Below are 23,615 nucleotides of genomic sequence, written 5' to 3'. Positions count from 1 at the left end.
TACGTACGTGTAACGAACCGCGAGCTGTCAGCCCGCGACAGCGGCCTGATCAATGTGGGCGGGACGGGAACCCGGCGCGGGGCGGGCGGGGCGTCAGGCCGGGGCGAAGGGAATGCCTCTGCTGCCCGGCCTCCGAAAGTTAATGGTTTCCTTCGGGTGTGAGGTAACGAGGACTGTGTGTGTATGTGCCTCGGGGGCGTAACTTTTGCAGTCACCTGTCCGTTAGGAGTTCGCCGTTTGTTGGCACGCGCCAGCGCCGCAGCGGCACGGCCGCACACACACACCATGGGCGCCGTAGGCAAGGATGTACGAGACGAGTGCGGCGGCTGCGTCCGCGGGGCAAGCACAAGCAGGCGGTCTATTGCCGCTACCGTGCAGCGGGACCTTTTTGGTGGGACAGAGACGGCGATATACGCTCCCCACTGACACGCACCTGCAGTAGTCTGCAGTGCAGTGCAGGCCTGTTTAGCCTGGACTGGCTCGTCACGTCAGCGGGATCGTTGCGTATTATGGCTCTGGCTGCTTGCCTAGCAAATACTTTGCCACCCTGCTCTGCCTGGCCGTATAGGCCTGGGCCGCTCCGGTTTGTACGCCCGTTTGCCAAGGCCTCTCTGCGCCGTGCAGATTAATCTAGGCTAACCGCGCCTCTCGGGCGGCCAGTATAAAGCACACGTCAAGATGTCAGGACTCGCGGTAACATGACACGACGCCCTGAGTTTATTATTGTTTTGAAATGTAATTGAAAAGAAACTGTATGAAATGCCCCATGCTTTAGAATGCTCATGAAGTGATCCCAGAGTTGATACATATTTTGCATACGGCCGGTTTAACCTGCTGATGCCGTACTCTATGGTCAGATCCGCGGCCGACGCACACACGACGCCGCGTGCGTAGGCAACTCAACTGACCGCTCCGCCGGGTGTGTTGCCGGTGCTACAGGGCGCTCGGCGCTTCGTGGCCTGGCGTGCTACCAGCTTTCGGTGACACTAGAAGATGCTGGTGTCGGTCGGAAACTAGACGCTGGGCTCGTTTTCGTAGTGAACTTACTGTCATGAAAAACTGAACACCTTTGACCAGCCGGCAGGCAGAATTCGGTTTCGGCGCCAAGACCTTCCCTAGTCCAATGCAGCCATCATATACTTTTATCTATCGCGCATTTCTATTTTCTTCACTGGATAAGTCATGCAAATATTGGACAGAGGATACTCATACCATTAACAATTCTTGTGTTGCTTTTGTTGAGCGAAAAGTATTCTACCAAATGAAAATGTTGAAGTGTCGTTTGCATTAGTATGGCTAGTTGGCAGCAAAATTAACTGTAACAGTTGACAGTCGCTCTCCGTTCTGCATATTTGTTTACGTCGAGTACAGCGGAACTGAGCAACATCGTGGTTTTAGACATAATTCAGTGGGAAAATGTAGAGGAAATGTTCATTACCTTTGAAATATGGTGATTTGATACCATCTGTATTGGCAAATATTCGCGACAATGTGTGACAACTCGTCAAGGCAATACAGTCGTTAATATGAATACTTCTGCAGATGTTTTTAAGGTTGTATTGGGGTTATGCTACTTTTAAGATCTTAAATATCCAGCCCATGCAGAAGACGGTAAAATACATAAAAAAATAGGAATCTCTGACCGGTTAAAAGTATATTAGACTTGTCATAATAAAATAAAATGGGGCACTCACTATTGGATGTCCTCCATCGGAGTGGAAATTTTATTGTGGTTAATAAGGATTGTGACTGTCTCATAAACAGCGATGATCCTGAGAAGTTGGTAAAGTTGGAATAATTTATGTGCAATTATGTGGAGGTAAAAATCATTTTAAATAATGTAATTATTTTGTGTCATCTGAACAGGATACTGTAGCCCACAAGCTGAGTAACACATTTCCAACACTGTCCAACCCAAAATTGTTTCATTCATTTTATTTTGTCCATCGACTTGACTATTCATGCAGTGGTGCATTGTGTGTTGCTCTTAATAAGGCAGCATGCGCAGCAGCAAGCCGAGCATTTGTTACTCAGAAAACTGTAAAGTACTACTTAGCACTTGTGCGAGGACACTTAAAAGACAGTGTAATGGACATTTCCATCCCAGTTGGTAAATAATAATTTCAAAAGTTGTATGTTTGTATTTGAAACCACAGCTTAAATACACTCTAATTTCACGATAATTTTTATCCAGGAAAAGACTGCAGAGAGCAAGGCAGTGGTACAAGTAATCGAATGTGTGTGGAGGGACCCCATTGCATGGAGCCTAAGGATTCTCATACTAGAATGCTAGTGCTAGACCGTGGTTTATACTGTGGAGATCCGGCAACAAAATTACTTTTGCGGCTGTATACTGGTAGGAGACACCAGTTAAGAGTCCACTGCTCACACATTGGGCATACAATCATCGGAGATTATACATACAGTAACAGGACTGATTTATCTCCTCCTAGAATGTATCTTCATTCTTTTCGGTGAGAAGATGGCTTCAAAATTATTATTGGGGTGAAAGAAAGAGATACAATAATCATTATTGAATTTTCAGGTTGGTGATTCCCAATAAAGTAGAATGCTTGGAAATTCAAACATCAGACCCATTCACTGAAGAGCAGCTGGATGGCAAATGGGTTGTTCAAGAAAATATTCATCCTCTGAATGAAGACACATACCATCTTATTGAGACTTGGTCAGGAAAAAGAGATGACAGTGTCAGTTAAAATTAAACCAAATCTTTTGCTTTTGATTTTCACCCTAACAGGATATTTTTAAAGTTACTTTTAAACAAATTTTAGGACAACATGCAAACAATTTATCAATGAAGTGAACTTCATTAAATATCTCTATATGTAGTTTCAAAACAATCTATGTTAAAAAATTAACTTCTGATTTTTGTTTTTCTAGACATTTGTTTCAAGACAACTATAGAGCAGACTGTGCAATAAAAACATGAACACAGACAAAATGTGGATTTTTTTGGTGATTATCACTTAAGGAAACTTTCTTCAAGACCCCATGAGTTATATAATAATTAAGTCTTATTTATAATAGTAATACAATTGTAACAAGTAAAGGTGCAAAAGAAGTACCTGAAAATAATACATGGGGTAAAAAAACGACCTCAGAGCGCTAGATAACTTTCAAACAGCTTCCAAACTTACCAAATAATAGGTGTGTTTTGTTCTTTCAGTTAGCTTGCCACTGGAATAAGGTAATGCATTAAATATAGAGCAATCCATTACATCACCCTGGACTTAAATCCCATGAAAACAAATTTATTATCCTAATTGTTTAATGTATCATCTGTTAATACTTACTTTTAGAGTTGTGTTACCAGACTGACTGGCATATTTGTCCATTTTATCTTCTCTGGCTCTTGCTTGCTCTATTTTTCGTTGTACCTTTTCAGGGTTAGAAAGACCTCTTGCTTCATTTTGTTTGGCACGGTTTTCAGCAGCTTCTGCCAGCTGCCGTCGTCTTGTTTCCTGCAGATATAAGTAAAGATGACGAAGATGGCATTTAAACAAACAGCCGACACTGCTATAAACTGAATGAATAAGAAATGTAAAAGGAAATGGAGAAAAGAAATTGTCCTCAAGAACCACCAATTTTATTATTATTCCCGTATTACATGTGTCACTTGTGACAAAGAGAAGATTAAAGAAGGTTATTTACCACTATGAGATTGCATATTTAACTCAATTACTCACCAAATCAGGAGACAGCAATTCTTCCTGGGAGCCTGAATTGAAGCAGGAAGAGCAGCAACCACCCATGATTTTCTATTTTAGTACTTCCCTTTATTTTCGTAGAATAATGTTGACAATCTTCGTGTTTACAAGCTCGCTTACGTAAACGGCCTAACAAATTGTCAACACGATTGGAAAACATTCAAATTCCTAAGAGCAGGATTTAAAACTAACAAAATAGAACATATTACACATGTTGTAACATTGATTATCAGGAACCGCAAATCGCGAATTATGTTTCCTTCCGTCGGAGAAAATTCATAAGTTGTCCCTTTTCCGGGTTCGTATTGTGTCGTAAAATACGCTTTTCTAAAGTGAGATCTAGCAGAGGGAATTTCCTAAACTGTCAACTCGTCAGCGCAAGTATGAAAAGCGTTTTAACCACACGCCCCACACGGCTGATTGAGTTGTCTAGAACTGTTAATGACAAAAATACTCGTACCAACCAGAATGATTCCATGATTGCCATTGCATACCTTGTCATCTCTGCACAAGACGAAACCCTGACATTCTCTTTATGCTTCTCTTCTGACACTTGACATTTGTGATTTGACAACCTGACAAATTTGTCACCTTTGTCGATAGAGCACTGCCTTCTCTACTATTACGTAACTACCGCCGCATTAAATGAAAATAATAACAAGGGCACAAACATCTGCGTCGTAAAAAGTCAGGAATTCTTGCCAATGAGATAGCATATAATGTTTGAAATGAATGAAAAAGATCTTGAAAACAGAAACAAAATTTAAGTAAGTAAAAAAATACCTGCGATCGCACGTCAGTTTCACGATAAAAATTGAATATGTTAATTATTGCAATGTTGATTACCCATGTTTAGTGTCCGCCATGTTCCCTAGGAGCTGAGAGCTGAATGTGAGGTGTAGTTATTTTCGTTTATCATGTACCTGTCGTCTACGCCCCGATTGTAATCAAACTTTTCCTTTCTCGCGTTAAGATGTGAGTCGAGGTGATAAATAATCAAGCAATCCGATCGTCGGCTCGCGCCGATATCTATGAACCGAAGTGCCTGAGGCCGTGGGGTCTGATTCCGACTGACCAGCGGACAGCTCAACATGGCTGACAACATGAGTCACAATCCAGTCCAAAGCAAGGATAAAGTGCGTCTCGGCGGTCCTGGGGCCACGACGGGCGCTGACGATGCGGTTCTGGAGCGTAAGAAGACGCCCTCTTTCCAGATCACGAGTGTGACAGTGGCTACCAGGGTGAGCAACGACGGCGGGGACGATTCGGCCGACGACCTGGACGACTCTCGGACGGACGACATCTCGGAGGCCGTGGACATTGACGGCTCGCCGTCTATGTCGCTGTCAAGAGTGACAGATCTTGAGACTCCTAGTTTTAGCGAGGAGAGTTTCAGTAAAGAGGATGTGTTCTTCAATACATCGGCCGCAGCTCTAGGTTCGGCACCTGTGATACCCACAAGCTCGCAGTATGGGCTGGCAATTGTACCCAACCTTGAAGGAGACCCTGCCAACACCAGTTCTCCTGTCAACTGCATCAACAGTGTTAGTGCCAGTGATGTCCATGTTAATGTCAGTGTGGCAGAAGCCAACAGTAAGCAGAGTGAGGTGGACAGTAGTCATAGCCATCCAGGCCGTAACGAGCGGTTTAAGGTAGTTAAAATAGAAAGCACTGAACCATTCAAGCGGGGCAGATGGATGTGCATGGATTACCTGGATCATACAACTCAGCCACAGCAAAACCAGCAACAACAGCAGCAGCAGCAACAACAGCAGCAGCAACAACAGCAACAACAGCAGCAGCAACAGCAACAGCAGCCACACATCCAGCAGCAGCCACAACAATCCCAGCAGCATCCACCTCAAGCCCAGCAACAGCAACCTTTACAACAACCCTTGCAACAACAACAACAACACCCAATTCAGCCACTTCAGCAGCAGCAACAACAAATGCAACCCCAGGTTACATTAGTGCAACATTCTTTGCAGAAAACAGACTGTAGTGATGTTATCTCACCAAACATGGGGATGTCACCATATCCGCAAGACCAACAAGTTATGATTAATGATTCAATGGTGAAAAATGTTGGACCTGAAGATCACCAGAGTAGTGTTTTAGACCCCAATGTTATTGCCCAGATGGCAAATAGCATGATAGCACCAGTCTCTTCTCCTGACCAACATCAACAAGCAATGTTGGCTTCCCAGCGACATCAGGTTGCTCAACAGAGTTTAACTATGGGACAGATGGCGACCAGCAGTTATCAGCCAATGGCTGGACAGTCACTACCCCATGTGGCTATACCTAGCAGTCAGCCCCAGCAGCAAGTTGTTATTCAGGGACAACAAATGCCTCAGACGATGCCTCAGCAATTGGCACAAAGTTTCCAACCACAAGGTAACTCAGCTGCTGGTCTACCTCAGCAAATCCTGCAACCCCAACACCCTCAAAGTATGACTCAGGTGCCATATCAGCCTCAGCCAGTCTCTCAACATCAAAGCCTGCCCCAGCAACAGTTGCAGCATGTGATACAAGTCCACCAACAACAATATCAACAGCAGGCACTTCCTCAAATGCAGCAACTACAACAGCAAATTCATCAACAGCAAATTCAACATCAGCAGCTTCAGCACCAGCAACACCAGCAACTGCATCAAATGCAACAGCAACATCAAATGCAGCAGCAGCAGCAAATGCAACATCAACAGCTTCAGCAACAACAAATGGCTGTAGCAATGCAGCAGCAGCAACAACAGCAGCAGCAGCAACAACAACAACAGCAGCAGCACCAGCAACAACATCAAGTTTTACCCCAAGTTGCTCAACCTCCTCACAGTGCTGCACAGCATTCTGTAATGTCTCAAGTTGTTCAACAACAGGCAACTCACATGTCTGCACCAACACAGCAGACACAGTATTATAGTCCTCAGCAGGGACCCATCATCCAGCCGAAGGTTGTCACAATCCAACAACAGAACCAAGCTGGCGGTTATCCTGCGCAGACTTCAATGACAGTAACGCAGACGCAGAACGTAAATTCCACTTCTCATCTCCCCACAATGACTCAAGGGGCATCGTTGCCTCAGCAGTCAATACCCCAATCTATTGCACAAGCGCAATCACTGCAGGCCCAGTCATTACAAGCTCAATCCCTTCAAGCCCAACTACCTCCTCAGCAGCATCAGCACCAGCAACATCCTCATCAACAGCCCTTACAGATGGCTGGGCAAGCTCTTTCACAGATGCAACCTTTGGGTCAAGGCCAAAGTCTTCCTCAAAATCTCACATCAAATTCTGTTGCTCCAACTGGTCCTCAACAACAAATTCCGCACCAGCAGCTTGCTGGACAATCTTTACCTCAAATGCAACAGATTGCATTGGCTCAAAATTTACCTCAAGGAGTGCCTCCACAAAGTGTTGCACAGTCTACACCTCACCCGCAGATTTCCAACCAACTGCCTCCACTGCAGACTATGGCTCAGGTTCAAAACTTGCCCCAAAGCATTTCCCAGAGCTCTGTTCCTCAGCCGGCTGCTCAGCAGGGCCAAATTGGCATGGCTCCTCAGCAAATGATGCCAATGCAAATGCAGCAGGGCCAAAGTACCTTGCTTGCTGCTCAACAACAGCAGCAGCAGCAACAACAGCAGCAACAACAACAGCAGCAGCAACAGCAACAACCTCCTCCACAGCAACCTCAACAGCAGCAGCAGCCCCCACAGCAGCCTCAACAGCACTACCCAATGGCTTCTAATGCTGGTCCTCAAGCATTTTCAAACCCTACTGTTAGTTCAACAGCTTCCATAATGTCTCCACATTCCGGTGGTGCTGCATCTATTGCCACTAGTGGTGTTTCAAATGTTGTGGATCCCATGACAGGCACTCTTTTAGGAACTGTAAACAATCCTGTTGAACTGCAATCAAACCAAGGGGTTGTTTCAAGTAATCAAAACGGTCCAGGTATAGGGCCAGCAAATGCACTTTTGGAATCTCTTGTCGAAGCTACTAATTCTGTTGATGATGTGGCTCCTGGCAATACAGATGACACAGAAAGGTTAGTTTTAGATTTGACTACTGCAAAATCAAGTTGCTTTTTGAGAAAAAATGACCTACTTTTGCTTAATTTTGAACCAAGCGTATTATAACATTGTGACTAATATAAACTTTTCCTTTTTTATTTTTTAGTGCATCTGGAACAAATGCTGTAGCAATTGATAACAAGATCGAACAAGCTATGGTGAGTTTATTACATCTTGTTTCGCTAGTTTTGTTTTAAGTTTTTTTTCCCTACCTTGTCACTATGCTTTTTACACTCCATTGTGCCCATGCCTTGTCAACTAATAAGCCTGAGATATTGTGTCTTTTCATTTAACTAATTTTGTCTTAAATTTTCAGGATTTGGTGAAGAGTCATCTTATGTTTGCTGTGAGAGAAGAAGTGGAAGTGCTGAAAGAGAAAATAGCTGAACTTATGGATCGTATTAGTCAATTAGAACTAGAAAACTCTATTCTCAAGGCACATGCTACTCAGGAGACACTAGCCCAGCTTAATTCAAGTAGTGGCAGTAATATGCAACCACAGGGTCAACAAGGTTCTGTGTCGCAGGGCCAATCGCAACAAACACCTCCTCAAAGTACTCAGCCTCCTCAGCACCAGAATGGGTCTTGAAGATAATTTATCAGCTTGTTGTGAAGTTAAAGATGTGATATATTACGGCCATTGAGCATTGGTGGAAAACCAGATGCGTACTTGCCAGTTGTGTAGGGTTGACACTTGGGAACATCCTTACTGGCTGATTCCCATTTAGTAATGAATTAATTAATTGCCAAGTAGATAAAAGAAGCCGATGAGGTTCTTGAATTTAGACTGTGCTTGTACTAATTCTAGAGTGATATTGAATCCCTCTTGAGTGAGGTCTGGCATCACTGCCTGTGACTGTCTTCTGTTGACAAGGATTAATGCCAGCAGCGACCAAGTCTAGGATAATTAAGATACCAGCTGGTTCTGGAGCCACAGATGCTGGTTGCATTTCGTGCTCATTTTCTTTGTACATGTGGTTTTGCTCTTGCTTCACCCACTTTTGGAGCCTTAATTTAAGACACAATCACCACCTATCTCCCCAAAGAATTTTTCATGTTCAGATCGCTGTACTTTCCTTTATTTCAATTCAAAACTAAGTGAAAAAGAAAAAAAGACTAGGGCTTTATACAGTGGAATATGCAACTATGTTCTGCATACCTCTCACAATCATATGCTATGGTCTTCTTTACTTGAAAATGTATCCTTTAATAGGCAAGTAACTTTGCAAACACTAGTCAAATTTTGACTGGTCATCTGACCCTTGTATCTGGAGCATACCTTTTACAATTTTATTTTGTATGGGAAGTTTTATTGCACTCGTGTAATTACTTATTGAAATTTCTAACTTGTTTGATTTGTTTTACCTATTCATGTCATTTTTGTTAGCATTTTGAACTTACATTAAGGGCAAAGGTTAGGTTGTTTTTTTCACATGTGCTGTAAAATATCCTTTGATTCCTTTAGTTTTTGTTTTTTTTCATCATTTCAGTTAAATGGGTGTTCAAATCATTTGTATTCTTCTGAACAGTAGGATTTCTGTATATAAACTAAGTTTAGGATGGCTTAATCTAGCATCTTCCTGAAACTTGTCTGATTTGACTCAAAATCATATGCACTAATGAATATGTTATCCTAAAGTGTTTTTTTTTACAAATTCTACTTAGGTATGCTTTGTAAACCAATCATATTTCAAAATCTTTTTCTTCTTTTTTGCCTGTTATTCTTGGTAAAGATATGATTTGCATTCATCTTTTTTGAAATGATTGATACTGTATTGAGCTCAAAGGTTTCTTGTTATTGGTCACTTTTTGTAGTTCTAATTTCCTGTGTGATTCTGAGCAGAATGCAGCAATTAGACTGTGGAGATTTATGTACCCCTGAAGTAGTTAGCTCTAGTCGTTCTTAATAAGACTGAATTTCTGACAAACCTAGGTGGCCTCTAGTCCTGTTCAATGGTATCACTCACAGTGCGAATTGTGAACTCTCCTGAGGTAGCTTAAATTTGGAAGCAAGCAGAATTGTTCTGGCCAGTACATTCAAATTAATTTGTTGTTACTAAATCTGTGCTGGAGGGGAAATAGGATAGAAAATAACAACCTGGAACAATTACGAATGAGAATAGTCGGTGTGCCATAAGACCATGTTGTCCACTGTTTTCAGATTATTGCGTTTGTTGGATTTGCTGCACTCATAATCTTAAATTCCATTCAAAATTTAGAAAAAGGGTAATTATAATTGTTACAACTAAGGATGGTTTTCAATTACAGTTACTAGTTACTGGCATTGGAAAAACTTGATCTTTTGTTTTTCTGTTTTTCTCTTGTTGAATTTTTGTCCAAACTTCTGTTATTTCAAACATCTGCTTAGGTCTATTGTGAGTTTGTTTTGGGTTTAACTTGTCTGAATCTTTCAAAATTTGTTATTTGTTTGTTGGTGCTATGGCATATGAAACAGGAGAAATAAGATTTGTGAACACAACTATTTTAAGTGCTCCATGACTTGCTTTCTTCCTTCACTATTTTCCTAAAGAGTTCAGGGGATGGTGCACATTCCACTTGTGATGCAAGGAAACTGTGTCTTACCAGATTGATGCAGGAGCAGAACTTTCTCTAGATTTTCGAATATTTCTGGTTCCAACTAATTCCTGATTTTTGCTGTGGTGGCAGCTGTTTTTTTGTACTCCTGAATGGAAATTTATATCGATATATGTCTACATATAAAAATATGTATCCTCTCTGGCTTTGAAGCTTTGAAGATGTGTGTATGGTTAATTTCAGTATTTGACTTGTTTTGCGTTTTGCAAGCATTCAAAGTCATGAAGGCTGTGTTAGTGATATATTTAGTGTAAGGTAATTTTATGCCTTATGTGAATCAAGCTCAAATGGGCCTCAATATTAATTCCTAAATCATTTTTTTCCTTCAAAAAATGAAGATGACGGTTATTTTAATATTGAGGAACCCTTTAGCTCAGATAGTCAGGAAACTTGTCTTTGTATTATGTCGTATGAAATTTTATGTTATGACTGCCATTGCCTTCAGCAATGTTCTTGTGTGCATTGTTTCATCTTCGGTGTGTACATTTTTACTTAGCATGCTTTCTCTGATTATCAAGCTGTGAGTTGTATCTCTCCTAGTTTTATTTAGTTACATTTTCCCCATTTTAAAAGTTATTTTATCAGTTTGGTCTTTGTTTGTGGACAATGCTGTTTCTTCTAATACCTTTTCAATGATAAAAATACTTACCTATCCCCATTAGTTAACTCAGATTTCCATCAAACAGGTGCCAATCATTTTGTTCAAACAAGTTATGATCAATTATGAATGCTTTAAATGTTAGGGTAACAGTATCGGCTCCAGTATCTTATTTAAGAAATGAATCTCGTTCTGGAAAAGAAAATTTTATTGACTTTGCTTCAAACTTCCTCTTTCCTGGCTCTCAAACATTGTTTTTAAAAATAATTTTAGCTGATTTCAAAGCCGCTACAGACAGCTGCTTTATCAAACTCTACAAGGCTGGCTTGTTGCCATATTTTTTATAGCAGAGAGAGTGGTCAGCTTTGTCTGGAAAAAGTTCTGTGTGGTTTTCGTCACTGTTAAATACGTATTTTGTTCAATTTTATTGATAAGTGCTTCCTAAGTCCAGAGTAATATTCAGATAATGAGTAGTATATCTATGCTTTCTGCTGTCTAAAACCTCCCCATGCACAAGATAGTGAAAAAGTGTGTCTGTGAGTACCTTCTCACTTGTCACCTGCTAGCTACAACCAACCACTTGATACCTACCTTTTGTGACATGTGACATGCTTTTAATTTGTGGTGTTATTGTCTTAAGGTAACTTGTTTCTCGTGTCTCATATTATTCAGAATGCTGCGTTTTCTGCACGGTAGTGTTCATAATTTTTGCCAGGTGAAGCAATCTTTGCAAACAACTCAATGTGGCACTCATTTGATTTCTTAAGTAAATCCCGATATAAGTAGTCTATTTGACAAGCTTGGTTGCAAAGACACTTTTTATGTGAATGCCCAATCATTTCAATGCCTTGTTCTAAGGAAGTTAACTTTTTAATATTCCAGATCATGCCAATGGCCCCTTTTACATTTACTATCATGTGATACGTATTGCAAATTTTTTTTTTTTCAAATAAGGCTGACTGTTTTGTTAAGTTGTTTTTGGTCATGGCAACTTAAATGTGTCAGCACATTGTTACCGATTTTACTGTTAATAGACATACATTCAGAAACTAAAGTAATAATAATTTGGCTGTTTTTAAATGTTTTTTGTTTTTACAAAAAAGCATCCTGGTTACGTGTTCATAATTTACCCTATGAAAATCGATATCCTTGTACTTAGTATTTATCAGCAAAAGGAATTCTTGGAGAACTTTATTTTAAAGTATCAGTTTTCTCTTCAATTGAAAGTTTATGCTCTGGCCAATCTATATGTTTCTTTGTTGAAATGCGGCAAACCTTTCGAATGAGATTATTTTTAAGTAGGCTTGTATTTTGATTGGGACTAAATTGGAAATTGAACTGTGTACAGTGAGATGATTGTATTGTATATAGATATTGAAAAGTTAATATATGCATATATATACATATTTAAAATTATTTTTTATGTATTGCTGGCAGTTTTGTGATTTTATGGTATTGGAGAGAACATAGTGTGTGCGTGTGTGTATGTATGTGTGAATATCCGCATAAGTGAAAACAAATCTGCAGTCTTTTTTTTTTATCTAAATGAAAATTGTAAATACCATCATGCAGGAAATATGACTTATGGTTCCTCATTTGTTATTGATATTAATAAATAACTATCCACTTCATATAATTTGAGCCATTTTTATTTGTACCTTGAGTAAACAAGCAGGCTGAGTTAATTGTAACATTATTGCCCAGAGAGACTAAGCACCTTGCCTAGACTATAGATTCTGTAATTTTCAACATCACAGTAGCCAAGTGAAATAAAACACAATCACTGTTCAGATAATTTATTTGTATTAAATATGTATAACTGGTGTCTCTTAAGGAAAGTTGTGAGGATAATTAAACTTTGTTGAAGGCAGCAATGTCAGCACTCTGAACCTGGAAACAAAAGAAAAACAAAGGTTAGTAGAATGACAAGGCCAAGGAATTTGAAGTTTAAGAAGTAGGCGATGCTCACATAATCCTCAAATTCCTGAATCTTTTCTTGGAGCAAGTCCACAGAAACTTTGTCATCTTCTACAACACATGAGATGTGAAGTTTGTGAATTCCATAAGCTAGTGGCACCAATTGGGCTGGAAAGAAAGTAAAGAGTGCATAATAATTTGCCACAATCCATAAAATTCTGAGTCAAGATTTTTAATACTTACAAGCACCCCAGATAAGGCCGTCCATTTCAATTGTTCGGACACACTCCTCCATTTTCTTCATATCAGTCTCATCATCCCAAGGTGATACGGATAAAATGATGTTTGATTTGGCAATAAGGGCTGGTTCTGTAAAAATAATTTATGGTGGTAAAATACATTCTTGGATATTTTTGTTTACAACAATTTCAAAGACACTTACTATTAGATTTCTTGGCAGCATATGCGGCCAATCTTTGCTCTCTAATTTTAGCAGCTTCTTCACTCTCCTCCTAGAAAACAATTCAAGAAATTTGTGAAGATCTTGTTAAGAGCAAAGCTGAACTAATACTAGAGCTTCAAATCTATACTTACATCAGAATCTGAACCAAACAGATCAACACCATCATCATCGTCATCATCCTTGGCCTTAGCAGGAGTCTTAGCAGGGATCTTAGCAGCAGCCGGAACAGCAGAGGGCTTTCCTCCTTCAAGGGACTTCACACGTCCATCCAGACTAATGACGAGGTTCTTAAGATCGTCCACAACTGCAAGTTGAATTTAATCAGTACCATACAAGTGCAGAAATGCTGCAATTACGGGAAGATTATTTCAAACCTTACCTTTGTGAAGAGTGGCATTTTCTTTCTCGAGAGAGTTTATCCTACTGACAAGTTCAACGTTACTTCCTGCCATTGCTGCAATACCATCCATCTAAAACAAGATAAAGAATATGAAGTTTAGATTGTTGTCAATATAACAAGAATAATAAAAGATGGCTGCAATCCCTACATATTCACATCTTTGTTAAAAACTACAGCATCTCATAGGATGAAACAAAGGAAGAAAAAGGCTAAGCAGACAACTGTTGTCGAGTGTGAAGGACTTAAATAATGCAAGCTGCATCCTAAAGCATAATAGAACACAGGTTGGTACAGCATATACTAGATAAACCAATAAGGCATAGTCCGGTACTAAAAAAAAATAATTAGGGAGCAGAAAGTTGAAGAATAGAGCAACAACTGAGTTGGTGCAAAATTCAAGAATTCCAGCTCATGGACTTCAGGACATAAGTGCAGGAGATAAAATTCCCTTCGTAAATAATTCTAACATGCAACTCCCTAAACAATTTCAGATTTGTCACATGCGTTCTTGGATTGGATGGTATGAGAAAGTGCAGGGTTATTAGAGGAGAGCCAACAGCAGTAAGGAACAATGTGCATATGATCAAATAAATGGCTTTGGAGAAAAGGGAACAAGAACTTTGTAGAAGTCCAAAGATAAGTGAGATTTCAGCACTTTAGAGAATGAGATCTAAGCTCCAAGAGAAAACAAAACATGCATTGCAGGTGTTTAAAATGACAGAATGTTCACAGAATGTATTAAGATTGAAACATGTAGGAAAGCACAATTTGAACTCATGATCACAACAAAACATGTGGCCACTCAGTCAGGTTTATATATCGAGGTAACAGTGAACCACATTCAGCAATTCAATCTTTTTGAACTTCAGCCAAAGATGTACAGATTGAAGAGCACATATAGAAGAACTATACTACCAAACTACTATGGACATCATGTCTACTCACACATTCAAGAGATTGTTTAATATGCTGTCGAGCCTTCGCAACTTCACTGGCCAAAGACTGTTTCATAGGGGGATTAGAAGACGCCTATCCGACAGAAAGACAGAAGGAATTAAAACTGTAGTATAGCACTCAATTACTTTTTTTCCAATAAAGCTAACTCAGGGAAGTTTTAGCATATAAAAAAGCTTAATATATGCAACTAAAAAAACTAGACAGAACACGAATAGGTGCAAGAGGTATTAGCAAAATTTAACCTAGTTTTCACTTAACAGCACTGTGCTATTCATAACAGTAGGATTAAAAATAGATAAGACCAGAAGCAGTTTCTTCTTTACAAATAGTGAAAGAATTGTTTCCTGAATTGTGTTGATAAAAACACATTGGGTCGACATGAATTACCTGATTGACAAATAGGCAAGTTCCAGGCAAATGTGGAATAAAGGGATAATTTGATCATGCAGTGCTCATGATCTCTATGCATTGATGGAAAAACAATGCCATGCTACTGATATTACTTTACTACTTTGGCAAAAATTACATTCACAGAGAGCATGCACCTATCATGGTTGCGTCCAGTGCAACGTAAAATACGAGCTTGTGAGGATTCCAATTGGCAATTGGACACATTTTGACTGTGCCTCAGACAAAGCAGCTGGGCTCAGGAGACACTAGCACCCTTATAACCAAGACATAATATCCATTCATTGCTTTCATTAAAAGAATTTCACGCCACTGGAGCAACTTTTCATCAAAGGTACTTCTGAAGTGCTGGTCTGACATTCAAACCAAATTAGTACAACACTTCCCATGCTTGAAGTGAAAAAATATTTTAGTAAATTGGCAGTATAAGTGCATAACTTATCAAATTAAAAGCCCTTTAAGCAATGGGAACATTACAGCTGACACAACTAGACAAAAGTGGATGACAACAACTTGATACAATGTTCTCCAAAATAGAACTAACTGTAAAACATGAAGGTAAGCCAAAATAAGATCTACTTGCATTCTTGGTTTCAGTAGTGTTGGCAGCAATATGAATTAATTTATTGTTAAATCCAACACCACTTTTGCATGCTGGTTCACTTCCTTTCACAGCGGCAGCAGAAATTCCCTGAAGTTTTGAAAGTTGTCACTAAGCCTCTTAAGTGTTATATCAGAACTGGTACTACATAGGCACACAAGGGTTTACTGACACTGACCTTCCCTTTGTTCTCAGCATTGTAACCAATAGAATTGTTAGCACAGTTTTCCACACCTTCAGACTTAAGGCTTCCATTGCTTATTTTCTGCTCTTTTTTCGTCTCCTTCTCTTTCTTCTCTTTCTTATTTTTCTTTTCTTTTTTGGATCGCTTCTCATCTTTGACAGAGAGTGCTGTAGAGGAAATCACTTCATTTCCGCTGTCATTTCCAGCATTAGACAATTTGGTCTCTTTTTCACTCAAATCCTTGGTTTTCAGAAAATTTTTCAATTCAATAGAGAGCTCAACAGTTTTAAGGGCCTCCTCAATCACCTTAGAAAGAACGTCATGATTGAGGATTGCACATCAATGATATAATATGCAAAGATGAATGTGAAATTTCATCAATTGCAAAGAATACACACACCATGATGTTATTTAAGAGCCTTGACATTAGAGGCCATGAAGCATTAGCACACAAAGCATCCCATTAGTAAGACAAACATTGTCACCCAATCCCAATCCACAAGATTAGTTTAATGCAAAACAAACACGGGGGGGAAAAACCAACCCAAAAACCAACACCACATGAATGATAAATAGTTTTTAGATTCAGAATGATAAGATGTAAAGGTTTAGAGATAGCTGATGTCTCATTCCAAATAATGAGTGATGGACATAATGTAGACAATTGGGATATCTTATAAAATTAAATTATAACTGGCCTGATTAATTTCCCCTTGATTTGCCCAGTTACGTATTTACAGGCACAGCCAAGTTGGGTGTCAAGTTCTTAGATAAAAACAACTTAAGTTGGATTTTACTGTGTTGATTGTTGAGGCCTGTTGTGCTACAGCTAACTTTAACTTACTAGTAATAAGACAAAAATGTTTAACTGTTTTCTCTTACCTTTGAAAGCTTTTCATAATACTGCCTCTCTGCTGCTTCATATTTGGGCTTCTCAAACCAAATGTTTTCATGAATAAGAGGAGAAGCCATGGTTAAGTGACTGGATTGAACTGACTTCCTAAAAACACAGAATGAGATTTTAAAGTTCTTCCTTGCAACAGAAGAATTTCAATAATTTTAAAGAAAGGCCCCTCCTAAACATTGCCTAGCAATTTAGCAATGTAAGCACTTGAACAGAAAATACTTTTCATTGAACTGAGATAACTTCTTGAATTTAAAGAAATCTCTTTATTTGTCAAGCAAGACAGAACAAAAGGTTTAGAAAAAAGAAATTATGTATCAAAATGTAGCACACCAGGCCAAGAAAGGAGGAAAAAAATCCACTCAGCGAACTTTACTTTACTACACGATACTGTAAACACCGGTGTGATCGAGTTAATCACTCTTTGAAAAGTTGAGGTTAAGAGACTGGTTTCAAACACTAAAACCTGAACAAAGAGATAAAATTTTCCCTCAGAAGGGACCCATGTACATCAAGGACAAAGTACCCGATGAAATGGCAGTTCCCCGTATATTGTACTTTCAAGGTCAATGACAAATTGAAACCAAATATGTGAGGGGACGAGGACTAAACGAGAACCAGTGGCGGCGAGATGAGCTAGCCGAATGTGCAGATGGCTTCAGAGCCAGAAAACCAACTATAACTGAGAGGTGCACTTGACAAGAGAATTGAACTATTTAAAAATTGCACCCCCTCACAAAATAAGTACTCACTAGTCAATCAAATTTGAAGAAAACAGACACCCAATGGTATGGCAATAGTATGCACGTGTCAACACACGGAGCTGATGACAGATTCACCCGACTAAAAGAATCCTCAGCCTACATTTGGCTTCGCAAATTCAATGTACCAAAATCAAAACTACGCAACACGAAACGTAATGCGTCGACCTAGCATGTAATTAGACACGGTAATTCAACAGAGCAATCAAATTTACCTGCTAAAAGTCCCTTGATGCGACTGCTGCAGTCTCAGCTGTGATGGAAAAAGGGAAGGGATATTTGAACGGAAATGATTGTATGAAATTCCACCGCCTTCTGATAGTGGCCGTGAAATATGTGGGAACGGAACAATTCCGCCATGACAGTTAATTCTCCCTGCTGTTGACGTGAAAAGTCATGAAATTTTGTTCTTTCAAAAAGTATAAATGGCTGGGTCATTTTTCGATTTCGACACTAATCTACCGGTACGTTTGACGTGCAACATAGCTGTACCTTGCAGTGGCTTTAGTCATTAAGGCATTCCAACCCCATCACTCTCAAGTAACTCATGGCCTGGTTACCTTGTACCGGGCTACATCAAGGTCTAATCTAATAATGTCGACAATACGCAACAGCTCTGTTGTAGAAACTACTTTACTTTCACCACAATTACAAGCTGTCCGTCGTGTTGCATTTTTGCAAGATTCGTGTGTAAGCCGAGATTATATCTTTCTTAGGTTATGCCCCTCGACAATAACGTAGATCTCATTTATTTATTAATTACTGTGTTTTACCCTTTAAATTCATAGTTTGCCTTCTGTAGGTATATATTGGACACTTTTCATATAGCGTCACGATTTGATGGATTCGGCCATTCAATGTCAGATACCTAACCTCTCGTTAGGTTGAAGTTCCAACTTTTCCCCCTACTTTTCTTGTGTACATTGCTGGGGAAGCTCAGCATCCAAATTGTTTCTTTCTTATATGTCGACATTTATTTGTTTAAGCTGTATATTTCCCTACTGTGGCCCTATCTGTACTACTGATTGCTTTGATTATCTGAAGAAATGTATGAATGTGTTATGAATGAATGAACTAATGCTGTCATTGATAATGTTTTTCTTAAATCATCAGGCTGGTGTAGAAGATGATTCCCATGGTATGGATGAAGAAGAAGAGCAATATGATGCTCTCAATGATGAAACATTTGGGACTGCCATGGGTAACTTATGATACATTTACTATTAACTCAAAGTATTGGTGGATTTAGTCGTATGGGCGTTTTTTTATTAGTTGGATTTGATCCTGACCAGAAGTCTGTCAACCAGAGGCCTCTAAATCCTTCAGAAATGTTTCTATCCCCATCCCCACAAGACTAAATCCACCTTCCTCTTGGTGATGAAATACAATTTTTCCTAGCTGACAACATGTTTTCTTTTTAAGATGGTGATTGGGAGCATGACCATGAAGAATTGGCTAAAATAACAGAAACCTCCCGTGGTTGGAAAGATGACTATAATGATGTTAATCACAATGATCATGATGATCTAAGGGTAATTTAGCAGACTTTTGCTTAAAATCTAATGTATACTGACAAAATTTATGATTAATCTCATCTTTTTCATGTTCTGCAGAATGGTCAAGATCATCTTGAGGCAAGTTTATCTCAGTTAGTATTAGAAGATAATGATGAAGTTGCCATTAATAGGAGGCCCACCTCTTCCCATCTTTCACATTCAAATCTAGTGGTAAGTCTCGACACCCTAACTGAATACCATTTTGAGTTTCTCTTACTGTTGCTTTACCTAGTACTGTTTTGTCAGCCGTATCCAGATTCTCCAAATGCACTGCGTAATTCAGTGTGGGCAGTTGGTAAACATGATGGGCCTTTATCTGCATCCTCCCCACTTCGCCCTAGGGTCAATGTACCACAGGGTGTTAAGGTATGCGTGTGTATTTTCCAACATATTTAACATCAATATAACCTTATCCACAGTTACATTGCATCAGCACAAAATTTATGTTTGCAGAATGTTTGCACTGTTGAGGAACTTGAAAGAAACCTCCTTCAAATGCGTAGTGGCAGTGGTTCATCCCTCCCTCCCCCACCAGGCCTAGGAAACCCAGTCTCTGGCGGTACTTTGCGCCTTGAAGATGTTGAAAGGAAAATAACTCAAGTTCCACCTCAGGCTAGAATGGTGATAGTTATTTTTTTATTTTATTTTTTGTACAATTCTTCCTTCCTGTAGACATGGAAAGTTCTGTATGAATTCATACGCCATAATTTCTCAAATCTTTGAATGATTGCAGAACATGGTCCCTGAAATGCCCTCAAGATTTCCACCTGGCTTAGGGAGGGCAAGCATTCTCTTGAACACAATGCAAAATCAGAGACTGATGGGTAAGTTTTTCTGAAACTTTTTGAGGTATTTAAATCAGATCAATTTCACAATTGTTTTGTTTGGTTGATTCAGGTCCTCCAGGGCATTTAGAGGCACAAAAGGTTCCATTACAACAACTGCCTCTTGGATTTAACAGCTCAAACTTGCCGCCACATCTAGCTTACCGCCAGCACACATTTCAGGTGAAATGATGATTTCAAGATCACAAGCACTGTCTAGTATTTTCCTTTATTTATTTAAATTTACTCCTTTTTTTGCTCCAGCCAATACACCCTGGTCCCGGGATTGTGCCTCTAGGTCCTCATCAGGCACAGCAGCATCCACCACCGTTCAATATGAATGGGCCCAGAATACCCCCGCCATTTCACATGAACAACCACATGCCGCCTCACTTACATCAACAGCCCCAGCATCCACCACACCATCAACATATGCCTCACCAGCAACACCGAAATTCTCATCCTCAGCCGTACCATCACCATCACCAACAACAGCATCACCAGCAACAGCATTGGGTGAATGGAGCAGGAGATTACGACGAATATGCAGGATTAATGACACCCTGGCAGAAGCAATGGCTGCTCAACATACAAACACTTCAACTCAATGTTGGAGTTCCCTATGTGGTGGACTATTATTACACTGTAAGTTTCAAGCTTTTGCAAATATTAATGCTTTGTATTCCGGATTAAAGCATACATGTATAAAAATTATTTACCAATTAAAATATTTCAGGTCTACAAGACTCGTCAGGAAAGGAGACGCTGCCTAACAAATAAATCTGAAGAACGTTCTGCTGGAAGACCAGAGTCAGTAAAACTGAGAGAGCGCCCAGAATCTGCCAAACCTGGCAGGGATCGCCCCCCATCTGTAATGGGACCAGCTAAAGCTTACACACCTCTTCAGTTTGAAAATTCTTTAGGAAAACTTCAGGTTTGTGTTGTTTTTGTTTTCTGTTTTATTTATCTATCTATCTTCAGTTTGAGCCTCTCTATTTTATCTTTTGTTATTTAACAGTGTGTCAGTGTGACAGCTCCCCGTAAACTAATAGACATGGATATTGTGGGCTCAGAAGGGCAAGAAGCACCATCCTCTCAGAGAGATTTGAAAAAGACAAAACAATTACTTTTAGAAATTGAAAGATTGTATGTTCTACTTTTGGAACTAGAAGATGCATTTGACCCACAAGCAATTGAGGCAGTAGCTGAGGCTGCTATTGCAAGAGCAGCTAAAGATCCTCCAGATCTTGAGCCAGAACCTGAAAAGCCTTCCCCTGAGGAGCTTATTCAACGTATGACAAGTGTCCTTGTTCAAGGCGACAAGCTCTATGGATTCATGGGTATCAGAAAAGGAAAGGTAATCTTCATTTTTCTCATATTTTTGGCATTTTATAATGTGTTTAAATCAGTCTTATACGCTTATTGATTTCCTTCTAGACTTTCTTGCTGAGACTTTTACCTCATGTGCCACTGCATACTGGAGTCCATACAGCTTTGTGGGGCCAAGTCCTTGTGGGATTATTTGGTGTTGTAAGACGAGACCAAGCAGATTGTCTTCTCTTACGCTTTCTTCCAGAACTCAAAAGATGGTTGGAAGTCTGTGATTTGTCTCTGATTTTAAAAGTTGTTGGTGAAGTTGTTGCTGAAGCTAGTCTTAAATCCAAGTCTGGAAAAAGTGCTCTTGCTACAGCTGTCAATAGCAAGGTATGTTATAACTATGAGATGATTTTTGATGTGCACATGCTATCACCTTCAAATTCAAATATTTTTCAAATCTTGATTTTCAGTTTGGAGTGTCAGCCTTAAGTGCTATCATCTCATCTTCGGAAAGGCATTTATTGGAAATGAATCAGAAACAAAAAGATCAATGGGCCGAGTTTTTATCAGCAATCGCTGTAGTTGCTGAGACAGCGCGCCTTTCAGATGAAAGTTCTTCTCAATCATTCTCTTTATCTTCTGAAACTTTACAGAGACATATAGATGCTTGTGGATCTGCTCTAACAAATAAGTATGGAGCTTTCTTAAAACGTCTTTTTTTAAGTGACTCTCTAAAGACTGAAAGTGTTACTGCTACAGATAAATCAAATAGAAGATCTGGTGATTCAACACTTCATACTATCATAAATTGATTATAAATTTCAATCAATCAGTCCAAGTGTTAAATACAGCAGATATTTCTGCTTATCATTCTAGAAAATTTTGTACATGATATTTGAATTGACTTTGCTAAAGTTGTATTTCTAAACTTTTTACTCAATGGGCTAAATGTTAGCTGTTTGTTATCTGGTGCTTGATGCCTTTAGTATTTTACTGTGGGTATTCCTGACAAAGCAGGGTTATGATCTTCTAAATTGAACTAGACCAGGTATTCTCGGAGTTTATCAGTGGCCATGGCAGTTATTTTCTTATTTTGGTCATTCATCCTGTCTTCTTCTCTGTTTATTTATAATAGAACTTTCATAAATAGTTGAAAAAGTCTTTTTCGTTGTCTCGCATCAAACATGAAGTGTACATTTCTTTAAGAAAGTTAAAAGAATATTTATGTTATTGTTATTATACAACTTCTAAATAATGGAGAAGGTGCGGGTGTGTTGGAGATTAATTAATTCAGGAATGACGAATGATGTCGATCGTATTGGAAATGATAATACTTTTTCTTCAAATTTTCCCATTTCAACTCTTATGGAAAGACCTGTTTGATATTTATTTCTTAGAGTACTCCTTCTTCGCTGTCTTTTTCTTTGCCCCCAGCTTAGCAGTTTGTGTACCAAGCAAAGATGAAATGTTATTCACTTTTAGAAGTGAATTTTTCCAGATGTGATTATGAATTGAAATGACTTTGTATTATGTATGTTTAACTCATGATGAATTTTGAATCGCTCTTAGACTGCTCCATGCTCTAAACAGGGAGTAAGATAAAAATATTTTATTTGTTAACTTGGTTCATCATTTGTCATGAATATTTTTCTGCATTTTACGTATCAACACTTTTCTGTGTGACTAGACCACAGATATGTGATTGTCTTTCTGTTAAATTAGGCTTTTTTTCCCCTTCTCTTCCGTTGTTATTGCAATGATTAAATTTGTTGATGTGCAAGCTGCATTTCATGAGACCCTTTAAGTTACCTTACATTACAAGTAGTAAATGTTTCCTGCACCTTTATTTTTGTGTCAATCTTATATACTTCATTTCTTCCCTCCCCTTTCAATGTCAGGAAATGAAATGCAGTATTGTGATAATTTCGAGGATAATTTATATATTCAACCAAGAAATGTAGAAAAATTGTACTGTATTAAAATCAATAAACAGAACTCAACATTGTGTAAACTATTTCAACTTGATGGCGCCTGTAAAGCCAATTTCAGCCATTCAACTTTTAGTTAAGGGTAATCACTGCCGTTCATGTTCAGTGACCTCTTTCTAAATTTAAAGAACATTACACATGTTGGAATTGCCTAAATGTTTTGGAGTGTGTAAAAGTTTAGTACAGATGATTTCCTCAAGCATTAGCAATGCAGCCAGAGCTTAAAAGTGAGGAACTTGGAAGATAGGTACATAAGTTAATCTGAGATACTTGTGAGAGATCTTTTTGTTAAGACTGCAATAATAGTCATGTTCTTTGAGCTTTTTTTTTTCTTTCAA

At 39.1% G+C, this 23,615-nt stretch overlaps 6 protein-coding genes across 13 annotated transcripts in view; 3 read left to right on the top strand and 3 right to left on the bottom strand.

Annotated features, from left to right (window-relative positions):
- The first annotated feature begins 1,337 nt into the window (after positions 1 to 1,337).
- Positions 1,338 to 3,087, top strand: LOC113218098 (RNA pseudouridylate synthase domain-containing protein 1). Its single transcript, XM_026438301.2, has 4 exons — positions 1,338 to 1,783; positions 1,867 to 2,110; positions 2,195 to 2,474; positions 2,546 to 3,087. Exons 1-4 carry the CDS (start codon positions 1,682 to 1,684, stop codon positions 2,715 to 2,717), a joined length of 798 nt encoding a protein of 265 aa, XP_026294086.1. The 5' UTR covers positions 1,338 to 1,681; the 3' UTR covers positions 2,718 to 3,087.
- On the bottom strand, positions 2,653 to 4,378 carry LOC113218099 (small VCP/p97-interacting protein). Of its 3 annotated transcripts, none has more exons than XM_026438302.2 (5): positions 4,223 to 4,378; positions 3,708 to 3,857; positions 3,315 to 3,482; positions 3,159 to 3,198; positions 2,653 to 3,086 (listed from the first exon to the last, which is right to left on the bottom strand). In XM_026438302.2, the coding sequence occupies exons 2-4, from the start codon at positions 3,771 to 3,773 to the stop codon at positions 3,184 to 3,186; spliced, it is 249 nt and encodes an 82-aa protein (XP_026294087.1). In that variant the 5' UTR covers positions 3,774 to 3,857; positions 4,223 to 4,378; the 3' UTR covers positions 2,653 to 3,086; positions 3,159 to 3,183. The 3 variants fall into 3 exon arrangements, with proteins under 3 accessions (XP_026294087.1, XP_052131659.1, XP_052131658.1); XM_052275699.1 differs by lacking the exon at positions 4,223 to 4,378 and adding an exon at positions 4,193 to 4,211; XM_052275698.1 differs by lacking the exon at positions 4,223 to 4,378 and adding an exon at positions 3,938 to 4,132.
- Positions 4,379 to 4,578: 200 nt separating this feature from the next.
- Positions 4,579 to 12,633, top strand: LOC113218094 (uncharacterized). 3 transcript variants are annotated; one of them, XM_052275697.1, is made up of 4 exons: positions 4,579 to 4,624; positions 4,702 to 7,779; positions 7,911 to 7,962; positions 8,121 to 12,633. In XM_052275697.1, the coding sequence occupies exons 2-4, from the start codon at positions 4,820 to 4,822 to the stop codon at positions 8,391 to 8,393; spliced, it is 3,285 nt and encodes a 1,094-aa protein (XP_052131657.1). In that variant the 5' UTR covers positions 4,579 to 4,624; positions 4,702 to 4,819; the 3' UTR covers positions 8,394 to 12,633. The 3 variants fall into 3 exon arrangements, with proteins under 3 accessions (XP_052131657.1, XP_026294079.1, XP_026294078.1); XM_026438294.2 differs by having other exon boundaries at positions 4,585 to 4,619; XM_026438293.2 differs by having other exon boundaries at positions 4,589 to 7,779.
- A 144-nt stretch (positions 12,634 to 12,777) lies between these two features.
- On the bottom strand, positions 12,778 to 17,975 carry LOC113218097 (elongation factor 1-delta). Of its 3 annotated transcripts, none has more exons than XM_026438299.2 (11): positions 17,808 to 17,975; positions 16,810 to 16,927; positions 15,922 to 16,233; positions 15,726 to 15,833; positions 14,723 to 14,806; positions 13,757 to 13,847; positions 13,509 to 13,681; positions 13,357 to 13,426; positions 13,158 to 13,283; positions 12,967 to 13,082; positions 12,778 to 12,887 (listed from the first exon to the last, which is right to left on the bottom strand). In XM_026438299.2, the coding sequence occupies exons 2-11, from the start codon at positions 16,897 to 16,899 to the stop codon at positions 12,849 to 12,851; spliced, it is 1,209 nt and encodes a 402-aa protein (XP_026294084.1). In that variant the 5' UTR covers positions 16,900 to 16,927; positions 17,808 to 17,975; the 3' UTR covers positions 12,778 to 12,848. The 3 variants fall into 3 exon arrangements, with proteins under 3 accessions (XP_026294084.1, XP_026294082.1, XP_026294083.1); XM_026438297.2 differs by lacking the exon at positions 17,808 to 17,975 and adding an exon at positions 17,584 to 17,700; XM_026438298.2 differs by lacking the exon at positions 15,726 to 15,833 and having other exon boundaries at positions 17,808 to 17,967.
- Positions 17,911 to 23,300, top strand: LOC113218095 (protein PAT1 homolog 1). 2 transcript variants are annotated; one of them, XM_026438296.2, is made up of 13 exons: positions 17,911 to 18,056; positions 18,706 to 18,793; positions 19,015 to 19,124; positions 19,206 to 19,319; positions 19,395 to 19,514; positions 19,602 to 19,769; positions 19,882 to 19,972; positions 20,046 to 20,155; positions 20,237 to 20,617; positions 20,709 to 20,906; positions 20,991 to 21,329; positions 21,410 to 21,676; positions 21,760 to 23,300. In XM_026438296.2, exons 1-13 carry the CDS (start codon positions 18,018 to 18,020, stop codon positions 22,099 to 22,101), a joined length of 2,367 nt encoding a protein of 788 aa, XP_026294081.1. In that variant the 5' UTR covers positions 17,911 to 18,017; the 3' UTR covers positions 22,102 to 23,300. The 2 variants fall into 2 exon arrangements, with proteins under 2 accessions (XP_026294081.1, XP_026294080.1); XM_026438295.2 differs by lacking the exon at positions 17,911 to 18,056 and adding an exon at positions 18,063 to 18,282.
- A 63-nt stretch (positions 23,301 to 23,363) lies between these two features.
- LOC113218107 (protein unc-80 homolog) overlaps positions 23,364 to 23,615 on the bottom strand; it is a gene marked incomplete at its 5' end in the record, with an annotated part of 17,117 nt that continues 16,865 nt past the window's right edge. The window contains one exon of the mRNA XM_052275696.1: positions 23,364 to 23,393. Within this exon, the coding sequence (XP_052131656.1) occupies positions 23,364 to 23,393 (30 nt within the window). The remainder of the gene's footprint in view (positions 23,394 to 23,615) is intronic.

The sequence above is a fragment of the Frankliniella occidentalis genome, unplaced genomic scaffold (genome assembly GCF_000697945.3).
Source record: "Frankliniella occidentalis isolate FOCC.00 unplaced genomic scaffold, Focc_3.1 Scaffold767, whole genome shotgun sequence".
Taxonomy (NCBI): domain Eukaryota; kingdom Metazoa; phylum Arthropoda; class Insecta; order Thysanoptera; family Thripidae; genus Frankliniella; species Frankliniella occidentalis.
Note: the sequence above shows the minus strand (reverse complement) of the source record. Positions and strands in the feature narration are given on the sequence as shown.